The sequence below is a fragment of the Opisthocomus hoazin genome, chromosome 11, assembly GCF_030867145.1.
Source record: "Opisthocomus hoazin isolate bOpiHoa1 chromosome 11, bOpiHoa1.hap1, whole genome shotgun sequence".
Taxonomy (NCBI): Eukaryota; Metazoa; Chordata; class Aves; order Opisthocomiformes; family Opisthocomidae; genus Opisthocomus; species Opisthocomus hoazin.
Window position 1 is genome coordinate 756,576 of NC_134424.1, and position 12,422 is coordinate 768,997.

The 12,422-nt window shown below is 55.3% G+C and overlaps 1 protein-coding gene across 4 annotated transcripts in view; it reads left to right on the plus strand.

Annotated features, from left to right (window-relative positions):
- The window catches only part of SRGAP3 (SLIT-ROBO Rho GTPase activating protein 3), a 118,352-nt gene that overhangs the window by 50,569 nt on the left and 55,361 nt on the right, over positions 1-12,422 (plus strand). For all 4 annotated transcript variants that reach the window (XM_075432311.1, XM_075432313.1, XM_075432314.1 and 1 more), the window contains exons 2-3: positions 5,472-5,664; positions 9,002-9,164. In XM_075432311.1, the coding sequence (XP_075288426.1) occupies positions 5,472-5,664; positions 9,002-9,164 (356 nt within the window). The remainder of the gene's footprint in view (positions 1-5,471; positions 5,665-9,001; positions 9,165-12,422) is intronic.

A 12,422-nucleotide genomic window follows, 5' to 3' on the forward strand; every position in this document is an offset into this window, starting at 1 on the left:
CCCATCGAGGTGTCGCCCTGGACGTTGGTGGAGGCCGGCTGGGTTTGGGTCCGCTGCAGATCCGCTCTGTCCGTCTCCGGTGTGTGAGCAGGCCGGGTCAGGGGGATCAAACAGCAAATGGAGGCCGCCCCATCGGTGGGGCTGGTCTCCGGCTCCGCTGTGCCGGCGGGAGAAGATGGATGTCCTGCGAGTGCTCTCCCATTCCCTAGGCAGCAGGCACCAAGGGCCGACAAAGGCTGTTCTGCCTGCCTGTGTTTTTTTCATGCTTATCTGAAAAGGCCACTGAAGAGCAAGTTCATTTAATTGAAAGGAGGGTGCCTCTTAAATGCAGCAGCAGAGGAACTGTGGAAGCGGGGAGCGGCGATGCAGGCGCGGTCGGAGGTGGTGAGCGGCTGACTGACGGAGACCTCCGGAGCACTGAAGAACGTCCTTTTCTCTTGTTGCTTCTCCCTTTGCATTAATGATGCCAGCAGCCCTTAATTTTGTTTTCTGCTGCAAACCTTTTCCATTTAACATGCAGCCAGCAGCTCCCGGGGTCAGTGGCTGTCTCCGTTTGTGTGACTGCTCGTAGCTGAGGGTCACGGCTCGCGGGCTCTCACGCCTGCAGAGACTGCCCTTGGCCTCGGCGCGCTTCGGTGGTGCTGCCCTGGCTGAACCCTGCAAGGAGACGGGGCAGGGTCGGCGCAGCGCTACGGGAGTGGGGGAAGCAAAGAAATTTTGTTGCTGAAGATCAAGAAGCACCGTGCTGATGCTTGGGTGCCCGAGAGCATCCTTACCCACCGGTGGGACTGGCGTGCGGCCACCGAGTCCCCTTGGGTGCCAGGTCTCTGGGGTGAGCCGGCGCGCGTGGGGCGATGCCGGAGCGGGAGCTGGGTCCTGCCTGGCCGGCTGGGGCCGGCGCTGGGCTCGCGGCAAGCGAGCGGGAGGCAGCGACCCTCCCCGAGCTCGCGCTGGGGGCTGCTGGCCACGCGTCCGATGGGCACAACCCGCAAATCCCTGTTACTCCGAGCAGGGGTGGTGAAAGCCGCGGGCAGCCTCGGCGAGCCCCTGTGTTTGGTGCTGCTGCCTGCGCTGCCGTGGATGACCCCTGTAAGAGCCACGGAGAAGGCTTTGTGCCAGGTACAGAGAGCAGCAGTAGCACAGACCTGGAACAAAACAGGGACTGGTAGGAAATTGAAAAGATTGGAGAAGCGTTATTGATATTCTTTGTATTTCTGTGCATCGTCAGGGTTGTTGAGAGCTGTTCTGGAGACCACCTCGGGCTGTAATCCACTAGGAGAAGAGAACTAGAAATCAAATCTGTGTGGTGTGGGTTTTTTTTTTTTTTTTTTTTTTTTTTAAATCTATATGGGACTGGCTCAGGAAAGCAGAGAGCTGTAAAGCAACTCCTGCGTTGGCACCAGCAGGAGTGGGAATGTAAAATCCATATGGGATGTAATGAAATTTCCACTGACCTTGTGTGGGAAGGAAACTTGTTGGCAGGGGAATGTGAAGGTTTTAAAAATACTTTGTTATGAAACTGGTACCTTTGTATCCTGTAGGAATGCAGCAGAGGGTTTTTAGGGGGCTGAATTCAAAGGTGGTTACTGCTTTGCACCCCCAGCTCCGGTGACCGCCGTCGCTGGCCGCAGGAGCGGTGCGCCGGGGCCGGTGCCTGCCTGCGGGACGGGTGCCGGCGAAGCAGCGTGGCCGCGTCGCAGCGTGCCGCACCCGGGAAGCCGTTCTGACGGGCGGGCGGGTGACAGCACCAGCCCGCCATCTCGCACGCTGGCTCTGCTCACGTGGGGAGCGAGGCAGCTGCTGGGAGCCGTGGCTGCGTAGGTGGTGAGGTCTCCTCTTGGTCCCGTACGGCATCGCGGCTCGTGCACGGCGCAGGGTCCCCGAGGAGCAGCCCTCCTGACGGGCTCAGGTCTGCAGTGCTGCGTACGCGGGATCTTTCTGTAAAGCCTGGGCTGTTTTTCAGCAAGTGCTGGAGAGCCACCTGCCAAGGACGGCCCAGCCCTCGGGTGTGATGACCGTGTACTGCTGTCTGGAAGTCCGCTCAGCTTCTCCAGGCGTTCTCGTGCACCTCTGTAGCTAAACCAGGGTAAATATTGCTGTGTGGCATTAAAGCATCCTTCCCCTGCCCGCGGGGCAAGTGCCATTGCAAGGGGAGCAAATCTGTTTTCTGTGTGTGAGTGCAGACGTGAGGAGGGGATGGAGGAGCAGCGTTGTGTGTGAGGTGTGCGGCTCTGCGTTCCAGCGTGGTGCTGCGTACCGTAGGGACAGGACACGGCTTGTTTTGTCGCCGGAGTAAGGACCAAGACACTCTGACACCAGTCACTTTGAGACTTGAGTTTTATTTCTTCACCATTCTTTTAACAGCCATATTTTTTTTTTAAAGGGTTTTTCTGGCATTGTTTAGTAGATGAATCTTCTTTCCTTTCAGGGTGTTCTGCAGCTCTGCTGCGACCGAGGGCTGGTGTGTGCGAGTCGCAGGGGAGCTGAGTGTCCCTGCTGCGGTCTCCCTCCCTCCTCGCCCTGGGTCCCGTGCCCAGCACCCTCCGTCTGCAGATGGGATGGGTGTGGGTCGGCAGCGGGTTGGAGGGCTTCGGCTGCCGCAGGGGTGGTTACGCGGTTATCCAGACGGACTTCAGGCACGGAACACGGCGTTGCCAGTGACCCAGAGCAGCGTGTGGAGTCCCTCACCGAGGCTGCGTGAGCCTGAGATGCGTTTTTATGAACAGTTGTGCTGTCCTCTCGTGAAGTATCAAGGTCATGAAGCAAGGGCTGTGACAGCAGCGCCCATGGAGGCTCCCACGTAAGGCGACTGATTGACTTTGGAGTTTTCAGCATTTGTTATCTCCAAGGAGCTCTTGCTTTTTAGGTGACCTTCATGCAGCCTGCAGCTTCCAGTCCCATTACTGCTGTCGTTAAATTACCTGGTAATGAGATTGCTGCAGGCATCCTTGTTCCTGCAGCTCTCCAAATTCACCTGTCAGGCTGCTCAGGCTCCCGTGATGGTTGTTCTGTGAAGAAATGTTGAATGATACTAGGTGCTTATGGTGGCGATTTTAACCTCCTCCGTGTGGGATCCTCACAATTTAAAGAGATTGAAATTGTCCATAAGTCTTCTGCGATTTCTGTCAGTGCTTTGTGTGATCGTTACTTAATAATTTATCAATTCAGCCTCCAGTCTGGATGGGACCATGCTATAGCTGTGAAGTTGTGGGACAGTCTGATGCTGGCAGGGGACTGGTAGGGCTAGCCTGCCCTGTGTGTATGTATATTTATGTGTATATTTATTTTATATATATATGTATGCATACTCAAGATTATTTCACTCACTGAAATGACACTGCTGTGTTGTCTTGGTTCAGGTCACTGAGCTTCCCAGTGATGATGCAGTGATTTCAAGCACGTGTGCTCAGGCAGGACAGGTATTTTAGTTTGCTGTGGCTCTTGTGGGTAAGTTACTGTTCGTCATCTTACCATGCTAAATCTGCAAAAGGAACCAAGGATGAGGTCTAGCCCTCTTGCCAAAGAGCTTTACCAGTTTTAGGACTTCCTTCTTAATCGGGACTGAGTCCTCCTGTGGTGTAGGCAGCGACGGTTTGACGTGCTGCGGCCTTGCCCCAGAAGTTCAGGAAAGCGCAGTTCCTGTCGCCTGTCTTCTCCTGCTGTGTCCATGGGGCTCGTGGCCGACAGTGGAGCCTGAGGTGTGCTGGGGAAGGGAAACAGGAGGCTGCCTGTTTCGGTAAGCCCTGCTGCACAGCTGCTTCGGCGACCACAAGCTGCGCTTCTCCTGCGTGTGTGTGCGTGCGTGGTGGTGGGCACGTGCTTCGTCTGGTTTGGTGATGCCCTGAGCTTGGAAGCTACCTGTTAATGCATTGCAGGGTTGTGGGGTGATGGAGGGAAAGCTGTGGCCTGGGTGCTGTCTGAGCTTGGAGGTGATGCTAGTTGAAACGGTAAGCTATGGTGCCACCAAAATCATGTTCTTTGCCCTCTTGCTCTCGTGTCCTCTGTTGCGTCCCTACCCTCGCTTCCCAAAAAGGGCCAGAAACTTGGGTGTTGATAAATCGGCCAGACTTGAGGCTTTACGAGCTGCCTGTCAGCTTAGAGCTTGTGTGGGTCCGATGGCTCACCGAGCAGCGAGGTGCGGTGCCAGTGTCCGGGTGCCGCAGAGCTGGGCTGTGGGTGCTGCCCGCTCGCTCGGTGAGCGCCCGGCCGGCCCGAGGCCTCGCTGGTTGAGAGCAGGATTCGCCCTCGGGGTCCTGCGGCTCTGCAGCACCGTGCAGGGGGGCTGTGGGGTACCTGGCAGAGAGCAGGTGCCGGTGGGGTCTCCCCCCGTAGTTGGTGAGCTGCGGGGCTGGGGGGATCTAGGCACTGGTTTGGGGGGAAGAGTCAGTGTCGGTGCGGGACGGAGGGAGCTGGGCTGGTGCCGGTGCTGTTACTGCAAGGGTTGGCCAGCAGCGAACGGGCTCGTCTGTGGGAGCCGGGGAGGGGACGGGGTGGGACGGGGGCTCCCCGAGGCGTCGTGGTGTGCGGCCCCGTGCCGCGCTGGCCCCTGGAGCCCCGAGGGTGCACGGCGACGGGGGCCGGCGTGATGCTGTGCTGCTGCTGCTGCTGCCGCCGAGCCGCCCCGCGGGCGCTGTCGCTACGTGTGCGTCGCAAACGTGTGCTCTTGGGGCCCATCAAAGTGAGAAAAATACACGTAGTCACAAACCTTAGGGAAACGTGAAGAGTTTCCTTCTCCAGCGCCTGCCCCTCTTCTGGGGGTAAACTCCGTGCCCGGGGTTTGCAGCCTCGGCTGCGGAACGTGAGAGGGGGGCTGGAAGGAGTGCCCTTGGTCTTCCACCATGGGAGGGATGTGTCCTCAAGATGGGGCTGGTCAGGGCGAAAAATACAGCTCTGGCATATACAGAGGAGAAACACTGAACCAGTCTGCCGGGCCTCCGAGGGTGCCGAACGGGATCAGCGTGCCTGAGGTTACGGCTACGGCGCTGCCAGCTGAGGGCCAGCACCGGAGAGCCGGTGCCTGCGGCGGTGGGCTGCGTGTCCTCTGCGGGACGCAGGCTGCCGGGCCCCCGCGCCCGCTTTGCACAGGCACCCGCCGGGCACCGCGGAGCCCCTCCGCTTCATCTGCAGAGAACACAGGATTTCAGGTAGTACTGGATAAATTGGAGTATCATTTTCTAGTTGAAAAAGGCAATTGAGGAGCTCTCAGTGTTGGTCTCTGTGTTCTTACGCAGTTGTTTATTTTGACAAAGAACAAGGCTTTAATGTGAGACTGGAGGATGAAATTCTTCAGCTCTCACTTGGAAGAAAATACCTGTTGGCTTCAGCAAGCCTTGAATTAAACCTGAGGCTGGCGAGTGAGCCTGCTGCAGCAGTGCCTGTGCGATCTGCTCCGAGACAAGGAGAGAGCCCTCCTGGCCAGCGCGCGTTGCTGACGTTGCGTTTTCTTCTTCCCCTCTCTCGTGTGCATGCAGAAATCCGAACTCAGCTGGTGGAGCAGTTCAAATGCCTGGAGCAGCAGTCGGAGTCGCGCCTGCAGCTGCTGCAGGACCTGCAGGAGTTCTTCCGCAGGAAGGCTGAGATCGAGCTGGAGTACTCCCGGAGCCTGGAGAAGCTGGCTGAGCGCTTCTCCTCCAAGATCCGCAGCTCCAGAGAGCACCAGTTCAAGTAAGCAGGCGGTTCCGGGGGGAAAATGGTGTAAAGTGGTGGGCCAGACACTGCCTTGAAAGCTGGATGTTTGTTTGTAGCTGCACAGTCCAAAAGTGGAGTGAACTGAGTAGCGTCAGTGGTGACCTTGGGCAGGGTTCACTAAAAGAAGCAGAAACGTCTTTTTCTGGGATTTTCACCACGGCGTTACTGACCTGTGCTGCTGCAGTTGGACTCACTGTGCAATTCTGTGAGCACTACAAGAAAAACATGAGTCGGGGACTAGAGTGGAGTCAAGCCCCTTGTGGGTTTTTAAAAGGCTTAAATTCAGCCCCTGATTTGATGGTGCCGATAGCGGTAGGCCCGTTTTGTGAACCCTGGTTTCTGTACGTGGTCCCATCCTCAGACGTCGGAGTGCGTCACACTGCACAGACCTGCTTGCAGGCTCAGCTTGGAAGCAGTTTCTGGAAATGTAATTTATTGCTGTTTTTTTAAAACGAAGTATGTATGTTTTGTGGGTACACACCCGTACAGTGTTGAAGCTAGGCGAATCCATAGTGGAAATATTTTGAAACAAAGCTTTGAAATAGGAAGCGTGAGCTGGATGCTGGGATTGTGTGAAACTCAAACTGATGATGAAAATGGTAAAATCCGTGAATGCATGAATATGTGCAAGTTTTCAAAAGCAACCACTTTTCAGTGTAACCGTACTGTCAAGCTTGGCTAAAACAAAAATCCAAAAAAAAAAAAGAAACAAACTCGAGGCAGCAGTGAAGTGTGGAGGCGGTGGCTGTGTTCTGTGGTGAGGATGCCTTGCTTGTGCCGCTGGCTGGCTGGCCTGTCTCTGCTTCTGACAGCAGTATCCGTGAAATATTCTCTCAGCTGGGGTTATGCCTTTTACTCAAGATGAAACTGGTGTCGTTCAATTCACTGGCCAAAGATTACAGCCACTGTTTAGCTCCTTTCCCAGAAAATTGATGGTTTTGCCTGTCTGATGCACTTAGCCTTGCTAGTCCCTGGCTCTTTGCAGCCTCTTGCTTTCTCTAACCCCTTGTGATTTTTTATTTTCCCCATTTCATCTGCAAGAGCAGCAAGTTCTGCAGTTACATTACCAAATCCTATTTATTCCGTATTACTAAATCCCATTTAATCTGTTTACTCAGTCTCCCTAGTGAGCAAGGCTGTACTGCTGTCTTATGCAAAATCTGCTGAAAAGGAGTTGCCGTTCAAATGCTATATGCTCGTTTCACAGCAGAGCGTTGCTGTTCAGCTGTGCGCTGCCGGATGGGTGCTGCTGTGTGGTGCGTCGTGGCTGGCTGTCCTGGGGAGGGAACTGGCCAGTGTGGGCTGGGGAAGGTGCTCTTCCTCGGAGATGGAGCCCATCAAGGCTGGCTGCGTGCGCGAGCCGCTCCCGCCAGCTGAGAGCGGTACCGTGGCTCCCCGGTGCTCCGTGCTCACACGTTGGAAGGGTGCTCTGTGCTGCAGAGGATTCTCCACCTCTATAACACGCCCAAGCACAAGTGCCCGGTGGGTTCTGATGGTCTTGATGGCGCTGATAGGATCAGCTTGATTTCAGCATGCACTGCTGCCGAGTCCTCGCGGTCTCGCTCTGTGGAGGGAGAATCCCTTAATATATTTTCCTTCCAGACTGCTTGGTTCCTGCCCTTTATTAGGCTCAGCTGCACTATGTTTCCCCAGCTTGCCCTGAATGCCATTATTCTGACGAGGCTTTTGACGCTCTGGAGACGCACGGTACCTTCAGCCCTGCTTTGTCCCTGTGTAGCCATGTGCAGCAGGCTGTGCCCAGCCCTGAGCAGCGGTGGCTGCCGCGGTGCTGCTGCGGTCACGGTGACCCGGGGTTGACAGACCTGTTCACGCTTTGATGTGCGGCTGTTTTGTCTGTACGTGCACGCAGCGATTTTCTGGAGTCGCTGTGCCTTCATCTCCAGGGGTTCGGTGGTGGGGTGGGCTGCGCCAGCCCTGGTACCACGGGCGAGAACATCTTGGACAAGGAGGAGTCCAAGTGCGAAGGCTTCGGCTGCACAGCGTGGCTGTAGGGAGCGTGGGCTAACGTTCTGTCGCAGGGCTTCTGGGGAAGGTCAGTCTGGTGCGAGCACAGGGTTCTGAGCCCGTCTCCACCCCGGCTGCGTTGCCGGGGCTGTCGGCGTGTGCCGGCTGCCGAGCCGGGCTGCGCGGCAGGCCTGGTTCCGTGGGTTCCTGGGGAGGGCAGGTTGTATCCAGAGATCCCAACATACGTGTGTGGAGTGAAGCGCAGGGCTGTGCCCGGGGTCAGCACCAGAGCATCCCGCTCCCCTGCGCAGAAAGCCTCTGTCCTGCCGCCGGCAGCCGTGGGAGGCTGGGAAATAAGGACGAAGCTGCGGGAGAAGCGGCCTGGGGCAAAGAACGTGAATTCCTTGGCCAGACCGAAACCCTCGTGTGCAATGTTTGGACTGAGAGCTGCTGTGTTGGCAGAGAGCTTTCCTGCGCCGAAGAGGACGTGCTGCTGCGGCCGGCCGGCCGTGTGCCTGAGCCTGGGCTGTTGGCTGGGTCGCACCACCGTCCTGGTCGGGCAGCAGCTCCGGCCAGCACCCAGACCTGCACCGACGGCCCCGCGGTGTCTGCCGAAAGGACGTGGCTGGGAGCTGGTGGAGAGTCCCGGGTGCGCCGGTCGCCTCCGTCGCAGAGCTGCGGCCGCGGGGCGGACGAGACGCGGGTGTCGGCTGCGGGAGAGGCCGCGGCTGGGCGTCCTCCCCGCGGTGGGTGCCTCGGCACTGCCGGGGCGGTGCGGCAGGAGGGGGCCGTCGTGCTGGCGGTGGGTGCCGGAGGGGTGGGCTGGCTTTGGCTCGCCGGGGACTGCGTCGGGGGCCCTCGGGTGCTTGGCCGGAGGCTGCAGCGGTGCTGGGGTGGGGAGGCAGCTCAGAGGAGCTCTCACGCTTTTCTCAGCGGCGAGACGGATTACAGAATCCCAGAATCACAGAATAGTAGGGGTTGGCAGGGCCCTCTGTGGGTCACCCAGCCCAACCCCCTGCCCAAGCAGGGTCACCCAGAGCAGGGGGCACAGCACCGCGGCCAGGCGGGGCTGGAATATCTCCAGAGAAGGAGACTCCACAGCCTCCCTGGGCAGCCTGGGCCAGGGCTCCGTCACCCTCAGAGGGAAGAAGTTCTTCCTCGGGTTCAGCTGGAGCTTCCTCTGCTTCAGTTTGTGCCCATTGCCCCTTGTCCTGATTCTAGCGGATGGATGCGGTGTAGGAAGGAATTGTTAATATGCTGACAGCATTCCTTTGAAAATTACATGCCTTTTTGACTTGTTCGCTTGACCCTTTCGATTTTTTTTTTTTTTTTTTTTCCAATTCTCTAGGAAAGATCAGCACCTGCTCTCCCCTGTGAACTGCTGGTACCTGGTTCTGACGCAGACCCGGCGAGAGAGCAGAGATCACGCCACCCTGAATGACATCTTCATGAACAATGTCATCGTCCGGCTGTCGCAGATCAGTGAGGATGTCATCAGGCTCTTCAAAAAGGTAACCGAAGCCGCGATGGAGAGCTCTGCTCAGTGGGGATCCATCTGGATCCATCCTCGCATTTTAGTCTAAAGTAGAAGCTTATTGTGGACTTCTACACAACTGTGCCCCCCGAAAGCCGAAAGAGGTACAAAAAAGCCAACATTGTTAAAAAGCAGCGAAAGGTAACGAGAATGCCTCTGAACTACATGTCACGTCTTAAGGAGAAAGCCAGAGAGGAGTTTAAACTCTGCACAGTGAAAACGTAAAACCCTAGGAAGGCAGGCCAAGTAAAATTCTCAGAGACAACTTGCTAAAGACATAAACCTAACAAAACTTCTCCAGAATCGAAAGAAAGAAATGCGCTGTTTGATGGGAAGGGGAATAGACGGGTACGAGGTCACGGCAGAGGGCAGCTGGCCGCTTTGCCTTGGTGCTCCTCATGGAAGAGCTTAGCCTAGGGGTTTTCCTGGAGGGGACGGTGGCGTTACCAGCCTCGGGAACCTTACGCGACTGAACTGTCGTTAGATGGTACAGAGCAAATCTGTACAGGGGACTATCACTTACAAGTCTTTCCAGGTAATAGTTATCCAAGAGTTTTAAAGAAATTGAGATACAAAACTGTCAGTTGACTGGCAGTGAGGTGCGACCTAATGCTGAAATTGGTGCCAGTGCCAGAGAAATGGAAGGTGGAAAGCGTGATGACTGTTTTAAAGACTGCTGGAGGGCTTCAGAGAACAGATCAGCAGCCTTGACTTTAAAAAGAGACTTGTTGGGTGAAGCTCTACTAAAGAGCAGAATGACAGCAGGTAGGCAGATACAAGAGAGGAGTCAGCGTGGCTTTCTGGAGAGAAGAGTCATGACTCAGAAATCTAGTGGAGGTACTTCCAGGAGCCAGTGATCATGTGAAGATGTTGGCACAGTACCTTTGGTGTCTTAACAGGCTTTGTGAAAGGTCTCTTGCTGAAATTCTTGAAGAAGCCGTTGAAGAAGGAGTGGTTGTTTTCTGGATTAATGACTGGTCAAAAGACAGGGAACAAAAGGAAGGAGAATTTCAGTGCAGTTCCTGATAAATTATTTGGAAAAAGGATGAATATTAAGATGACAAAGTCTGCTGATGATACAGAATTATTAATGATAACCAAATTAAAAATGAGCATCAAAGACTTTGAGGAATGTCACAGTCAGGTGGATGAGGACTCTCCAGCGGAAGATGAGGGGGGAGCGTGTAATATGGTAAGAGCAGAAAGAGTCACAGCAGTTTGTAGGAAGCGAGTAGGAATGAGGACCTCGTCGTGCCCGCTGACGTAAGCCATGGGCAGAAAGAGAAGGTGAAAAGGAAAGGCTTTTCAACATCATTAATAATATATATATTGTATTACATTTGCATATTACTGGTGGTGCTGCATGTTTGTTGCCTCAAGCCGTGTTTTGGAAAGCCAGACGGGTCAGCCGAGTCCTCAGGCAGTCGGACGGACGTGAAGGAGGGTTCCCATCGGCAGCTGCCCGGCCCTGCTCCTGGCACGGCCGGCCTGGGGAATCACGGCCCTGCAGCTCGTGGCGTCCTGAACGTGCGTGGTGGCATCACTGGTCCTCGTCTGCTGCTTCTCTGCTGGGCGTTAGCTAACGGCCGCCCTCGGGGACGCCGTGCCGGGCTGGGTGCAGCTTTCGCCTGGCGGTACGGCTCTTGCGTTCTTCTTAATATTTGTCACTTGTTCTCAGCGGGGTGGCTGGAGAACCGCAGTCAGCGAGCAGGGTGAGCCCGCTGGGATCCCTGCCTCTCCAAACAGGAGAAGGGCTCTCCAGCCAGTGCTTATTTTAGCCCAGCTGGAGAGCAACTTTAATGTGATGTTTTTATGGCCAGTTTCCTCTAGTTTATAGATCTGACCTAGAAATTAAACCGCAAGGTCAAGTTGGGATTTGCTGGTTTGATACAGGACGTCATCCCTTTTCCTGTCCTTCTGGCCTCCAGAAATTCAACAGATTGGCGATATTTTGATCAGTTCAGCTTTAAGTTGGTCTCAGAATCTCCCATTTGCATTCTACTCTGAACCTGGTTTTGAGGTGTTTCTGTTGTAGGTCTGTGAATGGCATATCTCGTTTTGAACCAGAGGACAAATCCAGTCAGCATTCAAACAATAATAAATAGAGTGTTTGAAGTGTTTCTCTTGTGGTAGGTCAGTCCTCAGCCAGGACAAGATGATAAAGTATTTCATCCATTCACCAGAATTATTTGTGTTTGCTTTTTCCCCTCCCTCCCTTCTCCTTTTTGAATTTAAATTTTAACTTACCCAACACTTACATTCTGCAGAAATGGAATATTTCTCCTGGTTTCTCGCACCCCCATCTGCTGCCGGGAGAGGTGGAGCAGCGCTGACTCCGTCTGCAGCCTGCCAAAGCCAGCACCTGCTCTGAATCCAGGGGAGGCTTTGCAATGGAGCGGTGGGGACCTGTGACTTCACTCGCCTGTGTCCCCTGAGGTGTGAACTGCAGCGGGACTCACGCGTCCCTGGAAGTAATGCTCAGCTAGAGCACGGAAAGGCTTGGTCTGTGTCGCCACTTGCCCTTACCGTGCGCAGGGGGGCTGACGCTTTTGGGGATATCCGGGTTAGTTATTTTCCTTAACCTGTTGCAGACAGTGCCCAAAGGGGCCCTGGGGCTGTGCTCCCCGCGTTGCAGCAGCGCTTGGGAGAAGCCTTAGGCACGCCTGCGGGAATGAGAGCGTCCTGGCAAAAAGCCTGTAAAGCCATCCAGTCCAGCCTCGCAGCTGGGAGGAGGCTGCTCAGAGGAGGTATCTTTCACTGTTTTATCCGATCGGGTTTTGAGTGTGATAAGTGAAGTGCTTGGAGCGCTGCTCCTGGGGAGAGTGTGCTGTGCCGGACCGCTGGGCAGACGAACGTCTGAACATGAGGAAGAACTTCTTCCCTCTGAGGGTGACGGAGCCCTGGCCCAGGCTGCCCAGGGAGGTTGTGGAGTCTCCTTCTCTGGAGATATTCCAGCCCCGCCTGGACAAGGTCCTGTGCAGCCTGCTGTAGGTGACCCTGCTTCGGCAGGAGGGTTGGACTAGGTGACCCACAGAGGTCCCTTCCAACCCCTGCTATTCTGTGATTCTGTGATTCTGTGAACCGGCTCCAGAAGGGTTAAAGGCATCCGCCGTGGTTCAGCCAGTCGGTTTTGTTGTAGATTGCTCTTTCATGGTAAATTAGGGTAACTTTTTTTGTTCTAGAGATGTCACTTCTAATTCCTCCTGTCTAGAATTTATTAATGGGCTGTGACATG